Source organism: Heptranchias perlo, chromosome 16 (assembly GCF_035084215.1).
Source record: "Heptranchias perlo isolate sHepPer1 chromosome 16, sHepPer1.hap1, whole genome shotgun sequence".
In the NCBI taxonomy this organism is placed as follows: domain Eukaryota; kingdom Metazoa; phylum Chordata; class Chondrichthyes; order Hexanchiformes; family Hexanchidae; genus Heptranchias; species Heptranchias perlo.
The window spans coordinates 22,893,243-22,910,764 of record NC_090340.1 but is presented as its reverse complement, the minus strand read 5'-3'; the positions used below and the strand labels follow the sequence as shown (position 1 = coordinate 22,910,764).

The following is a 17,522-nucleotide window of genomic DNA, read 5'->3' as shown; positions in this document are numbered from 1 at the left end:
GACCATCCCCAGCCTGGGAAAACACAGTACGGGCTGGGTCTGTCTTGTACTTCACATGACTCCCAATTTGGCCTGAAGTTGCCCCTTTTCCCCCCCTCCTTACACCCACATTCAAATGAATGAGGCCAATCGGAGATGGAAACAGCTCCTCCTGGTCAGTGATGTCATTGGAGTGGGCTGGGGGGAAGGATGGTATTGGAACAGGAAATTCTACTTTTCATTTCCATGGAACAAGTATGTTCAGAATATATATATTTTATACAGATATACTTGGAATTAAAATGCTCGCCCTCGACTTTCCTTCCCCTTTTAAGTTACATTTGCCTCACAGGCTCTAACTAAATTGTAGATCAGAAGGATCTCTGCTCCAACTGCATTCACTTGAGATACATACTTGAGATGCAGGACAATCTCCTGCAGCAATCTTCAAACATGGTATTTGTGCTCACATCAAAAGGTAATTACACTGTAAATTTTTACTGTGATTCATCCGCAAGTTTGCATCAAGAATGAATTTGGAGGTACCATAAAAAGGGGACTTTATTTACAGGGTCAAATGGCTGGTTACAGAGGGGCATAATGAGTGTTTGTGGCCTACACCGCCCACTCCCCCAGCTGCTCACTCAAGTGTGTGTGGAGGGGAGAATGGAGAAAATTGCAGGAAAGTTACAGAGTCCATCACTACAGATGGTCTCTTTTTCACTTGTATTTATATATCTTCAATCTAGCTATGAGGAAATCTCTAAATACCGCAACTAAAACTCAACGCACATCTTGGACATCGCCTATTGAGGTATATTTGCTTATGCTCAGATTCACATAGTCCATTTTGATGATTGGAACAAATTGCCCATGGAGTGAAATAAAATAAAACTCGAGGCATTAAAGTCCTGATTTTGTGATCCTGGAAAAAACAGGGGCTGCAATTAGCCGTGGTGTAAGCAAACCCGCAACAGCGAAGGGGACAGGCTTTGCCGAATTTTGAACAACCCATCATGCGCATGGAGAGTGCCGACAGGGAGTCAGGCCCGTAAGCATGACTGGCTGCCAGTGTCAAAATCTGGCCAGCCCAGTAGCATTTAAAGGGATGATGCTCACTAAAGGGGTGGCACTTTTTTTTTCTCTCTGGTGTAACCACCATTTTCTTTGTTGAAGAATGGCTGCGAGGAGCCATTCAATGATGAAGAAAGAAAAGAAAGACAGACTCGCATTTATACTGCGCCATTCACAATCTCAGGATGTCCCAAAGCACTTTACATTACTTTTTGAAGTATAGTTACTGTTGTGATGTAGGAACTGCGGCAGACAATTTGTGCACAGCAATGTCCCAAAAACGAGCAATGTGATAATGGCCAGAGAATCTGTTTTACTGATGTTGGTTGAGGGATAAATATTGGCCAGGACACCAGAGAGAACTCCCCTGGTCTTCTTCAAAATAGTGTTATACGGTCTTTTATGCCCACCTGAGAGGGCAGACTTGGTTTAACGTCTCATCTGAAAGAGGCTCGGGCTAGGTTTGGTTCTGATGTCCTCCTTGCTTCAAAGGTCTGCTGACACGCACCGTAACTCCCACATGAAGAATGATCAATTGGGGAGCTCCTGGTAGGCTGCTACAACAATTTGCCTTTACGAGAAGGTGAGATTTAATAGAGGTGTTCAAAATTATGAAGGGTTTTGATAGAGTAGAGAGAGGGAAACTGTTTCCACTGGCAGGAGAGTCGGTAACCAGAGGACACAGAGTTAAGATAATTGGCAAAAGAACCCGAGGGGAGATGAGAAGAGATTGTATTTACGCAGTGAGTTGTTATGATCTGGAATGCACTGCTGAAAGGGTGGTGGAAGCAGATTCAATAGTAACTTTCAAAAGGGAATTGGATAAATACTTGAAAAGGAAAGATTTGCAGCGCCATGGGGAAAGAGCGGGGGAGTGGGACTAATTGGATAGTTCTTTCAAAGAGCCGGCATAGGCACGATGGGCCTCCTTCAGTGCTGTATCATTCTAAGCCCTCGAGGTCCTGCTGAGGGAGATGCAGAAAATAGAATTCTTCTTGGGGCAGAGGCAGCAGTTCAAGCTGACTGAAAGAAGGTAGAAGAGACACTACTAGCACCCCGTGGCAGGAGATTAATGAGTTTGAGGAGGGAGCACTGAGTTCACAAGGACGAACAAGCAGAGGAGGCAGGCGAGATCTGAACGCAGATCTGGGCAGGCTGCAAGTCCATGCCATGAGTCAAGTGCGTGGGCAAAGGATTAATATCCCTCTGCCTGCTTTCAGAGCACAAGTTATTAGGCTGATGTAAGAGCACAAGTTATTAGGCCGACGTTCACTTATCTCAGATTCAGGCATGAGGTCCCTTTAATACTAGTGTGATGCCACTTTTGAAATCTGGTGTTTTCGGAGTGTGGAATTTAACAAAGATTATTGTTCAGCCGATTGACAATTTGATTAAATTAATTAATTTACTAGCATGCTGTAGACAATGGAAATGAGCTGCAGAAGATTCTGATGTTTCACCACAGTGATTATATGTTGCCCTCTATTGATCGGGAACTGGGCATGTTAAAACTAGAAGTGATATCTCAGAGGTTGTACCTGACTGATATTCAGCAGGGGAGACACCATTTCTGTGGTGCTTGGCTGGCATGTATACAGCAGCTGTATGCACCATAATGAACAAATCAGCACCAACCTCGCTCCATCCTGTTGGAATCTCAGCTCCTCTGCTATGGCATGCAGACAGCTGATCCAGATCACAGGGCAAACATGTAGGAGCTGTGAGATAGACAACAGGTGTGCATCACCAGATGTGTGGGAGTAGTGAGATATACAACAGGCATGCAACACCAGATGTGTGGGAGTAGTGAGATATACAACGCAATACCAGATGTGAGTGAAATGTCATTTATTCACAGGAGAGACTACATGTCGTATAAAAAGCTAAACAAGAAGAAACCTAACTGAATGAACTGCCTGATTTACCTTACTGAAGCTTCGAGTTTAAATATGAATTTCTATACAGTAATAATCACACAGGTAGTGGAACTGCAACAGCAGTTATTGGCAATCCTAATGCACTTGTCTGTAAGCGGGAGGCAGGGGTATGATTTTGTTGTGTAGCTAAATCCATACATTAATTTATGATTTTGCAGGGGAGATTTTCCTGTCTAAAATAGTTACAGTTTTTAGTATCGGCAAAAGATGTTATGACAATTGAAAATGTCTGATCCTGTTTAGATCGCACATTAAGTTACACGGTCCTCACGCTGAATCTGTCTCCACACTAAGTCCCAGTACTATATCGACTATCATTTGAACCACTTACACATTGTACAGTTATCAACCACATTTTATACATAATCATAAATTAATATTGAAAAATGATTGTGGACAAATCTCCTTCTCTCTTTAACATTTCTTACTTCTGGAATCATACACCAACCGGGAGAAACCAGAAATTTATATTTCTCCTTGTAGCTTTGTATTTCATAAAAGTGTGGAAATACTTAAATCTACAGGTTCTCACTGATTTAGTGACTGGGAATATTAAGTTCTATTAAATACAGCAAAATATTAGGCTAGTAATACAAATACAACACAAAGGCATAAGAAGTTACACTTCACCTAAATTTTCAATTAGAAAATATAATTTTACATAATGCAAAGACTAAAACGTCCCGTTACACCAGATTTTAATCAATTTTGCCTTTAATCAAACTTGTCCTTCAGGATGAACAGGGCCTGTTCAGGAAGGTGTTACAGCGCCACCTGCTGCACTGAGTTAGTTTATACATTGGACTGTGAACCACTGCAGAGTCACTGAAACACTGAACTGGGTTGAACAGTATCTTCTAATAATCGTATGCTTTCCTTCACAACACTAGACACACTTTTGTACACAGTTATTTATTAGATCAGCTGATTATGTAAGAGACAGAAATAGAGGTGTAGTGGAGGAGTTGCTCTCTCCCGTAGTACCAGCCTGGATTTAGGAACAGTCTCCCTGCTCATTAATGAGTTTGAGCATTTCTGAAACTATTTAATATTTTAACAATGCAAGAAAATCAGGACAACAAACAACAGGGATTGGAACTATAAAGAGTGATATGGAATATATGAAAGAATTACCCAGAAAAAGAGATAGGTCAGACAGGAGCATACATATTTACAACAGCACCAACTCAGAGAGGCATGAACAAGTCTCCAGGCAAAATAATATTTGTTGTGCTGGAAGCCTCACGTTTGCTAATTATGTTCCAAAAATAACCAAATATTTAATCAATCAGGTATAACCAAAATATTTTTGAGCTCCTTTTCTCTGTCTTTACAGTTCACCTCTTAAAACCGGCATTTAGCCGCTGGTCAATCATTCGAAAACAGAGACGTAAGTTCTGTCACCATCAGCACTGCCTGATTCTCCCTTCCTGCTCTCTCTTGGCCATTTGCTGCCACCCATTCTCCTACTTGCCTCATTCCACTCTGCACTTTGTACTCAAGCTCGCTCTTGACCTCACACTCCCACTTACTCCGAGTGCTTAGCCTGCGAGCAATGCTGCAGGAAATCTACTAGTAGAATTAAAATAGCAATACGTCCTATCGATGTGAACTTCACTCCTTTATTTTTTTAAAAATCCTCCGTTTTTGTACATTTATTTTGTTTTTACTCCTCTTTTTCAGACGGCCTTCAACATTCAGCAATGGAGGTGCTGGGAATACTAATATTTGCCTTGAAGCCAGTCAGTTGGGTGTGCACAAGTACACCTGAGGTGATTCGATTAAATATTGTCTAGTCCTATTAAATCATCTCACGTTGTCCCTTAATACATTTAAATAGGAGTAGGAGATATGTAATCTCCTAATGCAATTTGATAGGACTGGTCAATATGTAATCTCCTAATACATTTAAATAGGAGCAGGGGATATGTTATCCCCTAATACAATTTTATATGTAACCCTGAATTACACTTTAATAGAGCACGACTGATCTCCATACATTTATAATACATAAATACTGAAAGGTAATTCGTACAATGTGAAATTCATATCTAGGGCCATTCTGTGTTAGAAATTATGGAAATTACTGTTGGCATTACTAATGGACAAATGCTTATTTAATTCTTATAATGCCCTCTGTCTGCTACTTTAGCGGAGGTGTTAACTAATTTAAAATAAACGAGTGTGTTAAAATAATGGATAGAGGAATGTAATACAAAAGTATTAATATTTTCAACAATAATTTCTAGACTTGTTAGCTTTCCTGTTTTAAAATAATTTGTTCTCAGTTTAAAGCTGCTATGTCCCATAATTTAATCCCTGTATTATACTTTGCAATTTCTTCTGTGTTTTTGTCGTACTAACACTATATGGAAATTGGGGCAGGACCTAATTACAATGGGCCTGCCCCTTTTTCTGCCTGTTGAAATTTTTGGTCCATCTGGAGGCAGTAGAAAGAAAGGACGCGCATTTATATAGCACCTATCACAACCTCAGGACGTCCCAAAGCGCTTTACAGCCAATGACATACTTTTGAAGTGTAGTCACCGTTGTAATGTAGGAAACACAATAGCCAATTTGCATACTGCAAGGTCCCACAAACAGCAATGTGATAATAACCAGGTCATCTGTTTTGGTGATGTTGGTTGAGGGATAAATATTGGCCAGAACCAGGGAAAACTCCTCTTCTCTTCTACTAAATATTGCCATGGGCAGACAAGGCCTCAGTTTCACGTCTCATCCAAAATTAAAAAGATGTTGTCTCTCATTTTCTCTCCTCAGCAGCTTCTTTTCCACCACATGTCCTCGTCCTACTGAAAGTATTGGCCTGGGTTCAAATTGGTCTCGGCCTCAGATTTCACCATTGACAACACTCCACAACCAGCCAACATGAGGTTTGATTGTAACAGGGTGACCAAAATGAGGTCATCTCTCCCAATGGAAGACCTCAGCTCCAGCAGGAGTTTGGTCTAACCACTCAGTGAGCAGCTGGCAGATTCAAATATGGCCACTTACAGCACCCAAACCAGGAACCTTCTGGTCAAGAGGTAAACAGGCTGTTGTCTGCATTGCTGGACAACCTGTGCATCTTTCAGGCCACTGTGTGTCCTTGAATATCTGCCTTCTACAAAATCATGCTCTGCAAGTTCTTTTGCATCACCTCTTGCAATACACGGAGGTTCTCGCAAAACTATTTGTTCCTTACGTTACAACAGTGACTACAATTCGAAAAGTAATTCATTGGCTGTGAAGCGCTTTGGGAGATCGTGAAAACTATATAAATACACGTTTCTGAAAAAAACAAAAAGCCTTATTCTTCTTAGGAAAAATGCCTTTACCCTTAAACAAACAAATTTTGCACATTAAAAGGAACTGATCCTTTAATAGGAAGGTAGCTTGTCTATTTGTTATAATTAATTATTTTTTTAAAAGAGCCAATTTTTAAAAAAATGATTAGCTACACCAGCAGCAAATGTGACATTCAGTTGCAGAACCATGGCAGTCAACAATAAGAAATGTTCTTGTTTCAAAAATGTGAAAGTTAAGAATCAGAGATCTTTACACATACACAACTCAGGTAGGAGGATGGACCATTAACAAACAGATAATTATTTGAAAAATCCAACTCAGAGAAATAATGATGATGCATTGACAAATACTGAATCAAAAGCAATGTAGTTCTGTTGCATTATAGGTTCACAAGAGATCTATCTCCACAAAAGAATAATTTACAGTAAAATACCATTTATAAGAAAAATAATTCCAAAGCTTTCATACAGCCACCTTTCCTTACTTGGGTTGACTGAATAGAAATTCATGTAAATTTGGCGTTTAGCTTGTTACTCACTTGTCTCGCCAATAATGGTAACCATGGCGACCTACAATATCTTCTACAGCTGCCAGAATGTGGTCAAAAGCCTTTGAAAATAAGAAGCGGAAAATGGTGTCAGATTTCCAAGCATGAGCCTGCTGCCGATGAATAAATGGCCACAAATCAAAATGAATCCCCCGTGAGCCGAATGACCAGAGAATGACTATAGAAGCAGGAAGCGGTTGCAACATTCAGGAGCAACAGTCTTAACTGTAAATAATCCCGTTAATGATGTGGACCCACTACAAACAAAACATAAATGTAGTAACATTAAAGAAACATAATATGCTAAGACTGTCTTAGATTAACAGTGTGTTCCCATAGTGACAGAGAAGGCTCTGTTTAATACATCGATAAACCACAAACATGGAAAAAATTAGTTTGTGGATCTCAACCAATGCCAGTTACTTGCAGTTACATGTAGCATCTGAGGCGATTAGCTGTTCGGGCACCACTGATCTGAATCAACACAGCTTTGACCTTAACTAATAGCCTGTTATACAGAACTTTATCAAATGCCTTTGGGGAGTCTAGATACACCGTATCATAGGGCTTCCCACTTGGAATGTCACCTCCTCAACAAAGTCAAGGAAATTGATCAGGCACCATCTTTTCCTTCTGAGACCACTTTGGCTGCTATCATCCAGATGATCCTCAAGTTTGAACTGATCAATTATTTTGCATGATATTGAAGAATAATAGATCTGTAATGTCCTGTATCCTCTTTGTCATCTTCTTTTGAAAATGCACACCATGTTAGCCCCTCCTCCCTCCTGCCGGTCCACAGACGTCCTTACATCAGATAAAATAAACAGGGTTAAGTTCTGTCCAATAGTAAATCCAGTCCATAACATCTGAAAGATAATACATTAGAGATCCGCAAATTTGTTAAATTTAAACTGTACGGTTATTCAATTTAACAAAATGCGGCAAGATTCCTCAACGTTGTACCTTCAAGTCTATAGCACGATGGATATCTAACCCACGCCTTCACGGTTAGGAGGACAGTTACTGAGAAAGATCAGGAAGGAAAACGTTCATTGGAGCTTTTCTCTGGATGGATCGATCGTGTTTGTTCCCCAACTAACTGGCTGACATGCATGGTGCAAAACGAAGTGGAGTCAATAAGGCAGATTATCAGTAAAGGGACTGCCTATGTGCCAATGTACATGTACTGGTTGGTGGGTTGGGAGTCAGTGACTGTGACAACATGTACTTGTAACAACAGAGGATTAAGGTCAATGGCCAGCAAGACTGAAAGAAAAAGAGGTTATTTTTGAATTAACGGGTGACAAATAGAATTCACAACAACAAAATTGTAGGGTTTTTGGAAGAAAAAGGAGCAGGTGCTGAATACCTACACGTTCATGTAACTCTTCATTAAGTGTTGGCTTGTGATGATCACTCCGCTTTACTTTCAGCCATTTAACAAGAGGTTTGATAGTCAAGCCCTGGAAAATAAAATGTAGAGAAGCATTTGAACAGAAGTGCTTGGACATACACCATATTGATCAAAACAATTGGGGGGAGGGGTGGTGATAACGGTCTTGTGTGGAAGCGATAATGAATCAGACCATTTTACAGCCGACGTTCTTTTCCGCTGACTGCCAATTCGCTATCGTCCGTTTTATGCAACTGCCCAAGACCAAATTCACCCCCCTAGTTTTTAACGGTAAGTTACTGTACATTATTGAACCATTTGCTCACATAGTCTGTGTATCACAGAGACTTCTTTATCTAAGTGAGATATTCTGAGCAGTTTAACCGAAAACTGAGGAAACTCATGAGGCACAAAGTTGGATGTGATGATGTGTACCCGATTAACTCAGTGAGATGTTATAAACAGTTAGCCACTGGTTCCAGAGAAAGTCTCAAGTTACTAAAATTGAAAGGCTATCCTTTCTTTGGACCCAAATGGTGGTGAACTGTTACTGTAAGAAGTAAGTTCCATATAAACTGACTGAATGCAGATAATGTAAAGAAAGGCCCCACTGCTGTGGTCCTGCCACATTCAGAGCCAAATCATTAACGTTCACAGCTGCCTTAGTTGCACTGCAAATACCGGTTTGATTCCAGAACAGTGTGATTTAACAGTCTAGAATAATACTGCAAGCTTCACACCACCATCAGATCCTGAGAAAGCAGAACACTGCACTTTGTGTATTTACACACGCGGAATACGCTGTTAACCAGCGTCCCGTTGCTGGTGGCGTTTTTTTTAATGTTACTGAGGAGGTACCATTTTTGTTTGCTCTTTACTAACATTACAAATTTACAGGCACCCGGTAGAATCCTCTTAATGATTAAAATTATAGTTTAAAAGGTTAACTTTGCATTGGTTCAGGAGAAACTTCTTTACTCAGAGAGTGGTGAGAATGTGGAAAGTGCTATCACATGGACTAGTTGAGGTGATTAGTATAGATGCATTTAAGGGGAAGTTAGATAAGGGTGAAAGGAATAGAAGGATATGTTGATCGGGTGAGATGAAGTAAGGTGAGAGTAGACTCCTGTGGAGCATAAACACTGGCACAGACCTGTTGGGCCGAATGGCCTGTTTCTGTGCTGTAAAATTCTATGATGTGGAGATGCCGGTGATGGACTGGGGTGGACAAATGTAAGGAATCTTACAACACCCGGTTATAGTCCAACAAATTTATTTTAAAATCACAAGCTTTCGGAGATTATCCCCTTCGTCAGGTGAATGAGTGAAAAGGTTCTCAAATCGCATATCTTATACTAGGCCGGGACAGCATCACACCAATCAAAAGGTGTCGTTGTTATCCAAACAGAATATTAAATATTTTTAATATTCCCTCTCTCTCTCTCTGCCATTTGGGTTTCTTTCTGTCTGTCTGTATAATTGACACAATGTATATCCAGTATACTGGGACGTGCTGTTCTCCGTGACTGGTCTGTTTGAATAACAACAACACCTTTTGATTGGTGTGATGCTGTCCCAGCCTAGTATAAGATATGCGATTTGAGAACCTTTTCACTCATTCACCTGACGAAGGGGATAATCTCCGAAAGCTTGTGATTTTAAAATAAATTTGTTGGACTATAACCTGGTGTTGTAAGATTCCGTAAAATTCTATGTAATTCTTTGGTTGTAGTTATACTGGTGTGAAGCCCAAGTGGTGTGAAATGACGTCCTGGAGCTCACAGGTCTCACAGCTAACACGGAAATGCAAACTGAAACCGTTTTGGCACAATTTTGTGCTGTTACAAAGCCAAAACTGTTTTACTGTGATGCAAAATGTGCAACTTTACTGCTGTAAAATGCTACTTCAGTTTTTGAAGTGCTAAAAGCTTTTTCTGAATGACAGGGGAATCAACCAGAATAATGGTAGCTTTTCTTAACCTGGCTGGATAGTGAAATTAATGAAATAATAAGGTATCACGATCAAACCTTCAAAACAACATTAAAAAATAAATGTAAAAGAATCATCAGGGTTAAAATATACCTGACGGCTTGGTGAGTAAATGACACATTGAGATCAGGGAGGTAGGTCCTTGGTTTGATCACTAGTTTGTGTTGAGTTGATCTTACCCAGATTGGCAGTAAGGGGGCATTACAATTAACCTCAGAACCCAAGGGCTCGTTAAAGGACAAAAAAACCCAACCAGGATATCCTGTCTTTTTTTTTTACTATCCAAGGACCCCTGCGGGAAACTGCTCATGTGGACGCCTGATGAGGATCGGTACAGGCTTAGCTGTAATGTCTTCCATGACTGAATAGTCATTGTCCAGGGCTCACATTCTTCGAATGACCACTTGGGTAAGGCACTATAAGATGTCTGTGCCTGGGAACCGTACCCCAGTATGGGTCAGTGCCTCGAGGAGAAAGGGAAGAAAAAAATATCAGATTCAGAATCTCCTTTATATTCAGTGCCATCACGAGTTAAGTCATGTAGAAAACAGCTATTTTAGTTTTGACTGATCACTGAATCATTTCAGTGACTCATTTGTCTGCAACATGACAGGGCCTCCAAAGAGGCACTGGAACTGACAATAGACACCTGACTGCTTTATGCTGTCATCTGCCAGAAAAACCCTGAGGCAAATGGAACTTTAATAAGGCTTTTTGTTATTTTGTGCAAATTTCACTTTCATCAAAGGTCAGACCTGTATGTTGCTAACAGGACAATAAACCCACAAAAAGATGCTCACTCATCTGCCCTTTCCATCACCTAATTAATGCATTTAGTTTGCAGAGCTAATTGCAATATACCAGATGCCTATTTTTGTTTGTTTCTATGGAGATTCATTAGTCTGGTGCACAGACCCACAGTGGAAACTAACTGCAGATTTTTTTGCTCAATAATGAACATCAGAAATAAAACACAATTGGGCAAAAATGTATAGGTGAGCTGATGGCTGAAGTCAAGTACATTTTTAATCTATACAATACTTTCTACATCATTACATTGCGATTAAACCAAAGTACTGTATTTCAATTTTGTGCATAATGTGTCTGTATCTTTGATGCTTGACATGAATCTGTTCCTTGGAAAATGTAAATACACAGGCTCCGAAGTGCTGCTCACAAGAGTGAATTGTTTTCCACGCTAACCATATCAGAGCAGTCACTGTAAACATTGAAAACATGTCCAGCGGTAGTGCAGTACTGCCTTCCTCCAACCAACTGAACAAGAAAAGCACTCAGTCCACTTGTCCATCACTTTAATCTACCGGGTGCACACGCCTATTTTTGCCGCAGCTTCCCTTGATCTATCCCACAGCACTCTGTAGCCTCATGTCCCGATGTTGCACTACTTAGTCCTCACTCTCACTCCCCACCCCCAAGACGAGGAAATTTCCATTCCTCCTGTCACCCCCATCCCCCGTCCCCACTGCTGAGGCAGCTTGCATACTTCTCCCCTCCAACTCCTTTTGTGAGGCCCTTGGCAGCCACCCCCAAGAGGCACTTTTAACCCCAATCTCCCCCACTCCCAGTGAGGCATCTTTCAGCCCCTGCCCTCCAAGCTCCCTCTCACAGACAGTTTTCTGCCTTGTTCACCCTCATTGAGTCACATTTCATCCCCTCAACAGAGGCACTTTTCAACCCTGCCCCATGCCAATATTTAGTGGGAGACAATTTTTGCTCATCCAGTACTGGAGGTCGGATAAGCAGTGTGACAAATGAGAGACACTGGAGAGGTCAAGGGAGGTGGTTGCGATGTAGACCTGGGTATCATCAGCATTGCAATCTGCTGTTGTGTTTTCGTACGATGTCGCCGAGGGGCAGCATGTAGTTGAGAAATAGGAGGTGATTCTCTGGCTACAACTGGATAGGTAAGAATGGAACCAGGCGAGCGCAGTCCCGCCCAGCTGGACAACGGAGGAGAGGTGGTGGAGGAGGATGGTGCGGTCAACCCTGTCAAAGGCTGCAGACAGGTCGAGAAGGATGAGGAGGGATAGTTTACTACGGTCACAGTCACATAGGATGTCATTTGTGACTTTGATAAGGGCCGTTCCAGTACAGTGGCAGGGGCGGAAACCTGATTGGAGGGATTCAAACATGGAGTTGTGGGAAAGATGGGCACGGATTTGGGAGGCGACAACACGTTCAAGGACTTTGGAGAGGAAAGGGAGGTTGGAGATGGGCGGTAGTTTGCAAGGACAGAGGGATCAAGGGTGGGTTTTTTGAGGGGATGGGGGTGATGACGGCAGATTTGAAGGGGAGGACAGTACCTGAGGGGAGGGAACCATTAACAGTATCAGCAATATCAGCTCACCCCCTCCCCCTTCCATTCGTCTCCTTACCCGACTTGGTCCAATTATCCCTCCTACCCTCTAAACCTGCTTAATCTGGAGACTACACTAGGCCTGACCTCCCTAGATGCAAGGCCAAGGAGGAATGGCTATTTTTATTATATATATGTATGTCTGCACGCACTTCCAATTGACTTCCTGTTATCACATTTTTGTCACGTATGTCAACATTTCCCCATGTCCATATTTAACATATATTTTGCCTGGGTGAACTTGTCACACTGACTATGAAATCGCAGGTGACTGTAGAGAACTTTCTGTTGAGCTGTCTGTGCCAGCTCAGCTGCTATCTTGATTTTTCTTAAACTCTCAAGGTCAGATTGAAGCTTTACATTAATTTTTGGATAAAAAATTGAAAGAACGTATATTTAAAATTTAATATCTTAGGATGTGAACTATTGGTCTTTATAATGAAACAGTTTAATAATCGGCTGGTTTTGGAGGCCCTTGCACCTTCCCGCTGAGTCTTCCCATGTTCTATTTGTGGCTCGCTAGTGTGTCTCCCATGGCAACCTGCTCAAGTCTCCCGATTGTGTTATTTCTTGAGCGGGCGCCATTCTGATGTTGCGTTTGTGTCCGGTGAACCTTCATGATAGCTGGCCAGCATGGGTGTCTCGCTTAAACGGAAAACCTCCCCCAGTTGCGGCCACTGCCATTATTAGCTCTTGATAGACTTTACCATGATGGCCTACTGGTCCTTGAGCTTTCACTTCCCTGACAACTATCAGGGAAAGAGAATCGCAAACTCCAGTGAGCCGCCATTGTAAGAGAAGAGCCTAAGGCCCTGTGGGGGGATGGGGGGGGGGGGGACGGGGTGGGTGGGGAAGTGGAAGGGGAATGACAATGATGGTGGCAGCTATCAAGATGGGTGAGGATCAACCTCCAGCGTTAATTTTTCAGCTTTCTCATGAACATCTTTTTCATGTAATTGCACCCTCCCTTTTATGGACGCTCTGCCATAACAAGTTTACATAGGTAGTTTCCATTATAAATGTGAACATAGGAAATATAAAAACAAGGACAGAATGTATGACTTCAAAATAGGGACTGAATAACACCTGGATGCCGTGGCCCAATTATCACCTGTCCTCTAACCCCACTTCACCTGAAGTCTACACTTGGTCTGGACTTCCTACGCCATGGGAGGTCAACCAGCAGTATATTAAAAATGTTACATCTGTGCACGCTTCCTGTCAACTATTTTCCCATTATAAATTCCTATATCTATATTTATAATGGAAACTGCCAATGTATGCTCATCACAATTGTAATAACATCCTATCCCCGCAGAGACACTGCCAACTGGAAATATAAAAGTAAAGAGAAAATGTATGGGGACATGTCTCCATGCCATGGTCTAATTATCCCCCGACCTCTAACCCCACTTTACTTTGCCTCTCCATGTGCAATGTCACGGGAGAGGGAGATCGACTAATATATATGTAAATCAAAGATGTTATGCCATTGTCAGAACAGAAGCATGGTGGATCATCGGCCTTTTTATGGATACCCTTGAACAGCCCATAAATACCTCAAGGGAACAAACAATATTGTCAAAAAACACAGAGCTATCCACAGAGTACAGATCTGTTGTGGGGAAATTGTGACATGATGGGATTGTATTCCAATCTCACCTCAGCTACTCTACCTCCAGAAGTGAATTTGATACCTCAGTGCACACCAATACACTGTAAAACGATCAGTAACTATACAATTAATTAATGAAGTATTAAAAGGAGGTGTCGCCTGAAGGCCCCATGAGACTGGATGAGAACCCTCAACATGTGCCCAGATATGAAGACAGTAGCACCAGAATTTCAAAGGAATGACTCTATTCAAAAACAGCATTGAAAAGAATAAACGAGAACCCATTTGAGATACATTTGATATTTTTGTTCAAACCACACAAACCAATTCCTTGAACAAAGAATATGATACCACTGCTTTATACACACTTGCTGGATGTCAAGATTCTGGCTGAAATAAAACAAATCACAAACATACTGTACAGGTGAAACAAAATAAGGTAAGTGTTTTGCAAATTTAAAATAAAATGCTATTACACTTCAATACAATTTGGAGAGTAATACTGATGAGATGTATTTTTTGCCCAGAGAAAGTGTCTCAGATCTCTGATAAGCCATCCTTTTTACCAATATATGCAGGATGAGGTGCCACCTCTTCGCCAAACCGTTGAGAATGATAGAAAGCACGGGATAAGAGGACATTCAAACAATAATGCTCCTTCCTTCTATAGGACATGTACAATTTGCCCCACTCATGGACATTGTTCAGTCTTGCCCAGTTGCATCTGCAGCGTAATTTAATAATCTGTGCCCATATCTTTATAATCTTCGGCCTTGTTCTTAACTATATATTTATCTACCTCTTTTTGAAAGTAGTTAATTGACATAATGCGAACCGTTCATTCTACATCTACTATTCTTCAGGGAAAGGGGAGAGTTCTTTAAATCCTGGCTTTGTTTGAGGTTTGTTAACTTTGCACTTGTGTCCTCTAGTTCTGCATTAATGAGTCGAATTAAATAACCTACTTACATCTACAGTATATAAGGTTTTGATCACATTAAAGGCCTGGTTCATTTCTCCTGTGAATTTTTCTCTTAATTTAAATCTGGTTCAGTTCCATGAGCCTTTCTTCATAACTTAGAATCCCAAATGAAATAGTCGAAAGCAAATTTTGTGGCGAGGAAGTTGATGCATCATTGAGCTTGAAAGAGGATGGAGATTCCTTGCAGTTGTGTGCTCATGTGTGTGCTTTTTATTTTGTAAGAGTATCAAATCCTTTCTCCAGTTCACTTGGTCTCCCTAGGCCACATACCACCAATCAGTTACTCCCGAACCAATCCTGCTCTGATCTGGCTGCTGGGAGGATAGCAACAGGATCCTTGAGATGACTTTCTTTATGATTTTCCTTTATTCTCTCCAAGGTCAGGTGCCTAGTTTCACTCACTGCCTCTCTAACAGTCTGTCTGAGATCAGGAGCTCAACCTGCGTCCTCCACTGATGTGGTAACACTACCGTGTAATTTCTGAAGGTGTTATGAAACACAGGAGTAGATTTTTAGGTGTCAGTCGTGCATCAGTGGGAGCACTCTCGGCTCTGAGTCAGAAGGTTATGGGTTTATGTCCCACTCCAGAGACTGAAGCATAAAATCTAGGTCGAAACTCCAGTGCAGTACCGAGGGAGCGCTACACTATCGGAGGTGCTGTGTTTCGAATGAGATGTTAAATCAAGGCCCCGCCTGCCCTCTCAGGTGAACATAATAGATCCCATGGCACTATTCCGAACAGGAGAAGGGGACTGTCCTGTCCAATATTCATCCCTCAATCAACATCACTAAATCAGATGATTTGTTAATTTATTTAATTGCTATTTGTGGGACCTTGCTGCGTGCAAATTAGCTGTCACGTTTCCTACATTACAACATTGACTACACTTCAAAAGTACTTCATTGGCTGTAAAGCGCTTTGGGGACGTCCTGAAATTGTGAAAGGTGCTATATAAATGCAAGTCTTTCGTTCCTTCTTTATTTCAACTTGTCGCCCAGGTTACCCCGCAGCTTAAGGGAGTGCAGGAAGAGAGGGACTGGGTGACTGCAGACAGACAAGGAGGACCAGTTCTGAATATTGGTGAGGGAGAGGGTTCCTCTGCGGAGTGCAGCCAGAGCCAAGACCATAGCACCATGGATGGCTCAGCTGTACCGGGGGGGGGGCGGAGAGGAGAAAGGTCAGGATAGCAATAGTGATAGGGGATTCCATAGTTAGGGGAGCAGGAAGGCGTTTCTGCGGCCGGGGAGACGTGATTCCAGGATGGTATGTTGCCTCCCTGGTGCCAGGGTCAAGGATGTCATTGAACGGCTGCAGAACATTCGGGGGGGGCGGTGAAATTGTGGTCCTTATTGGTACCAACGACATAGGTAGAAAGAGGGATGAAGTCCTGCAGGCTGATTTTAAGGAGTTAGAAAAGAGATTAAGAAGCAGGATCTCAAAGGTAATAATCTCCAGATTACTCCCGGTACCATGTGCTAGCAAGTATAGAAATCGGAGGATACAGCAGATGAATGCGCGGCTGGAGAGATGGTGCAGGAGGGAGGGCTTTAGATTCCTGGGGCATTGGGACCAGTTCTGGGGAAGGTGGGAGCTGTATAGACCGGACAGGTTGCACCTCAACGGAGCTGGGATCAATGTCTTCGCGGGGAGGTTCGCTAGTGCTGTGGTATGGGGGGTATAAACTAATTTGGCAGAGGGATGGGCTCCAGGATATAGCATAGGAAAGGAGAAAGAAGGGGCACAAAGGATCGGGAGAGAAAGATAGCACTAGAGCAAGTAATAATACAGTATTAGGTGGGATCAGACTGAGAGAGAGTACAAGAAAGTCTCGGACTGGTTTGCAGTGTATGTGTGTAAACGCACGAAGCATGGTAAATAAGGTTGGTGACATGCAGGTGCAAATAGCCACATGGGAATATGATGTTGTGGCGATAACAGAGAGCTGGCTCAAAAAAGGGCAGGAATGGGTACTAAATATTCCTAGCTACAAGGTGTTCAGGAAAGATAGGGAAGAAAAGAAAGGAGGGCGGGGGGGAACGGGGGGAGGTGGTGGCAATATTGATTAAGGAGAATATTGCAGTCCTGGAGAGAGAGGATGTCCTGGAGGGGTCAAGGCCAGAATCTATTTGGATAGAGTTAAGAAATAAAAGAGGTGCCATTACACGACTGGGTGTATTCTATTGGCCGCCAACTAGTGGGAAGGATCTAGAGGTGCAAATTTGCAGGGAAATTATAAAAAGGTGCAAAAGCTATAGAGTAGTGATAACAGGGGATTTCAACTATCCTAATATTGACCGGGATAATAATAATAATAC

General features: G+C 42.0%; 1 protein-coding gene across 2 annotated transcripts in view; it reads right to left on the bottom strand.

Annotated features, from left to right (window-relative positions):
- The window catches only part of slc9a5 (solute carrier family 9 member A5), a 253,177-nt gene that overhangs the window by 72,509 nt on the left and 163,146 nt on the right, over positions 1-17,522 (bottom strand). For both annotated transcript variants that reach the window (XM_067997800.1, XM_067997801.1), the window contains exons 8-9: positions 8,223-8,312; positions 6,838-6,908 (exon numbers count right to left, since the gene is read on the bottom strand). In XM_067997800.1, the coding sequence (XP_067853901.1) occupies positions 6,838-6,908; positions 8,223-8,312 (161 nt within the window). The remainder of the gene's footprint in view (positions 1-6,837; positions 6,909-8,222; positions 8,313-17,522) is intronic.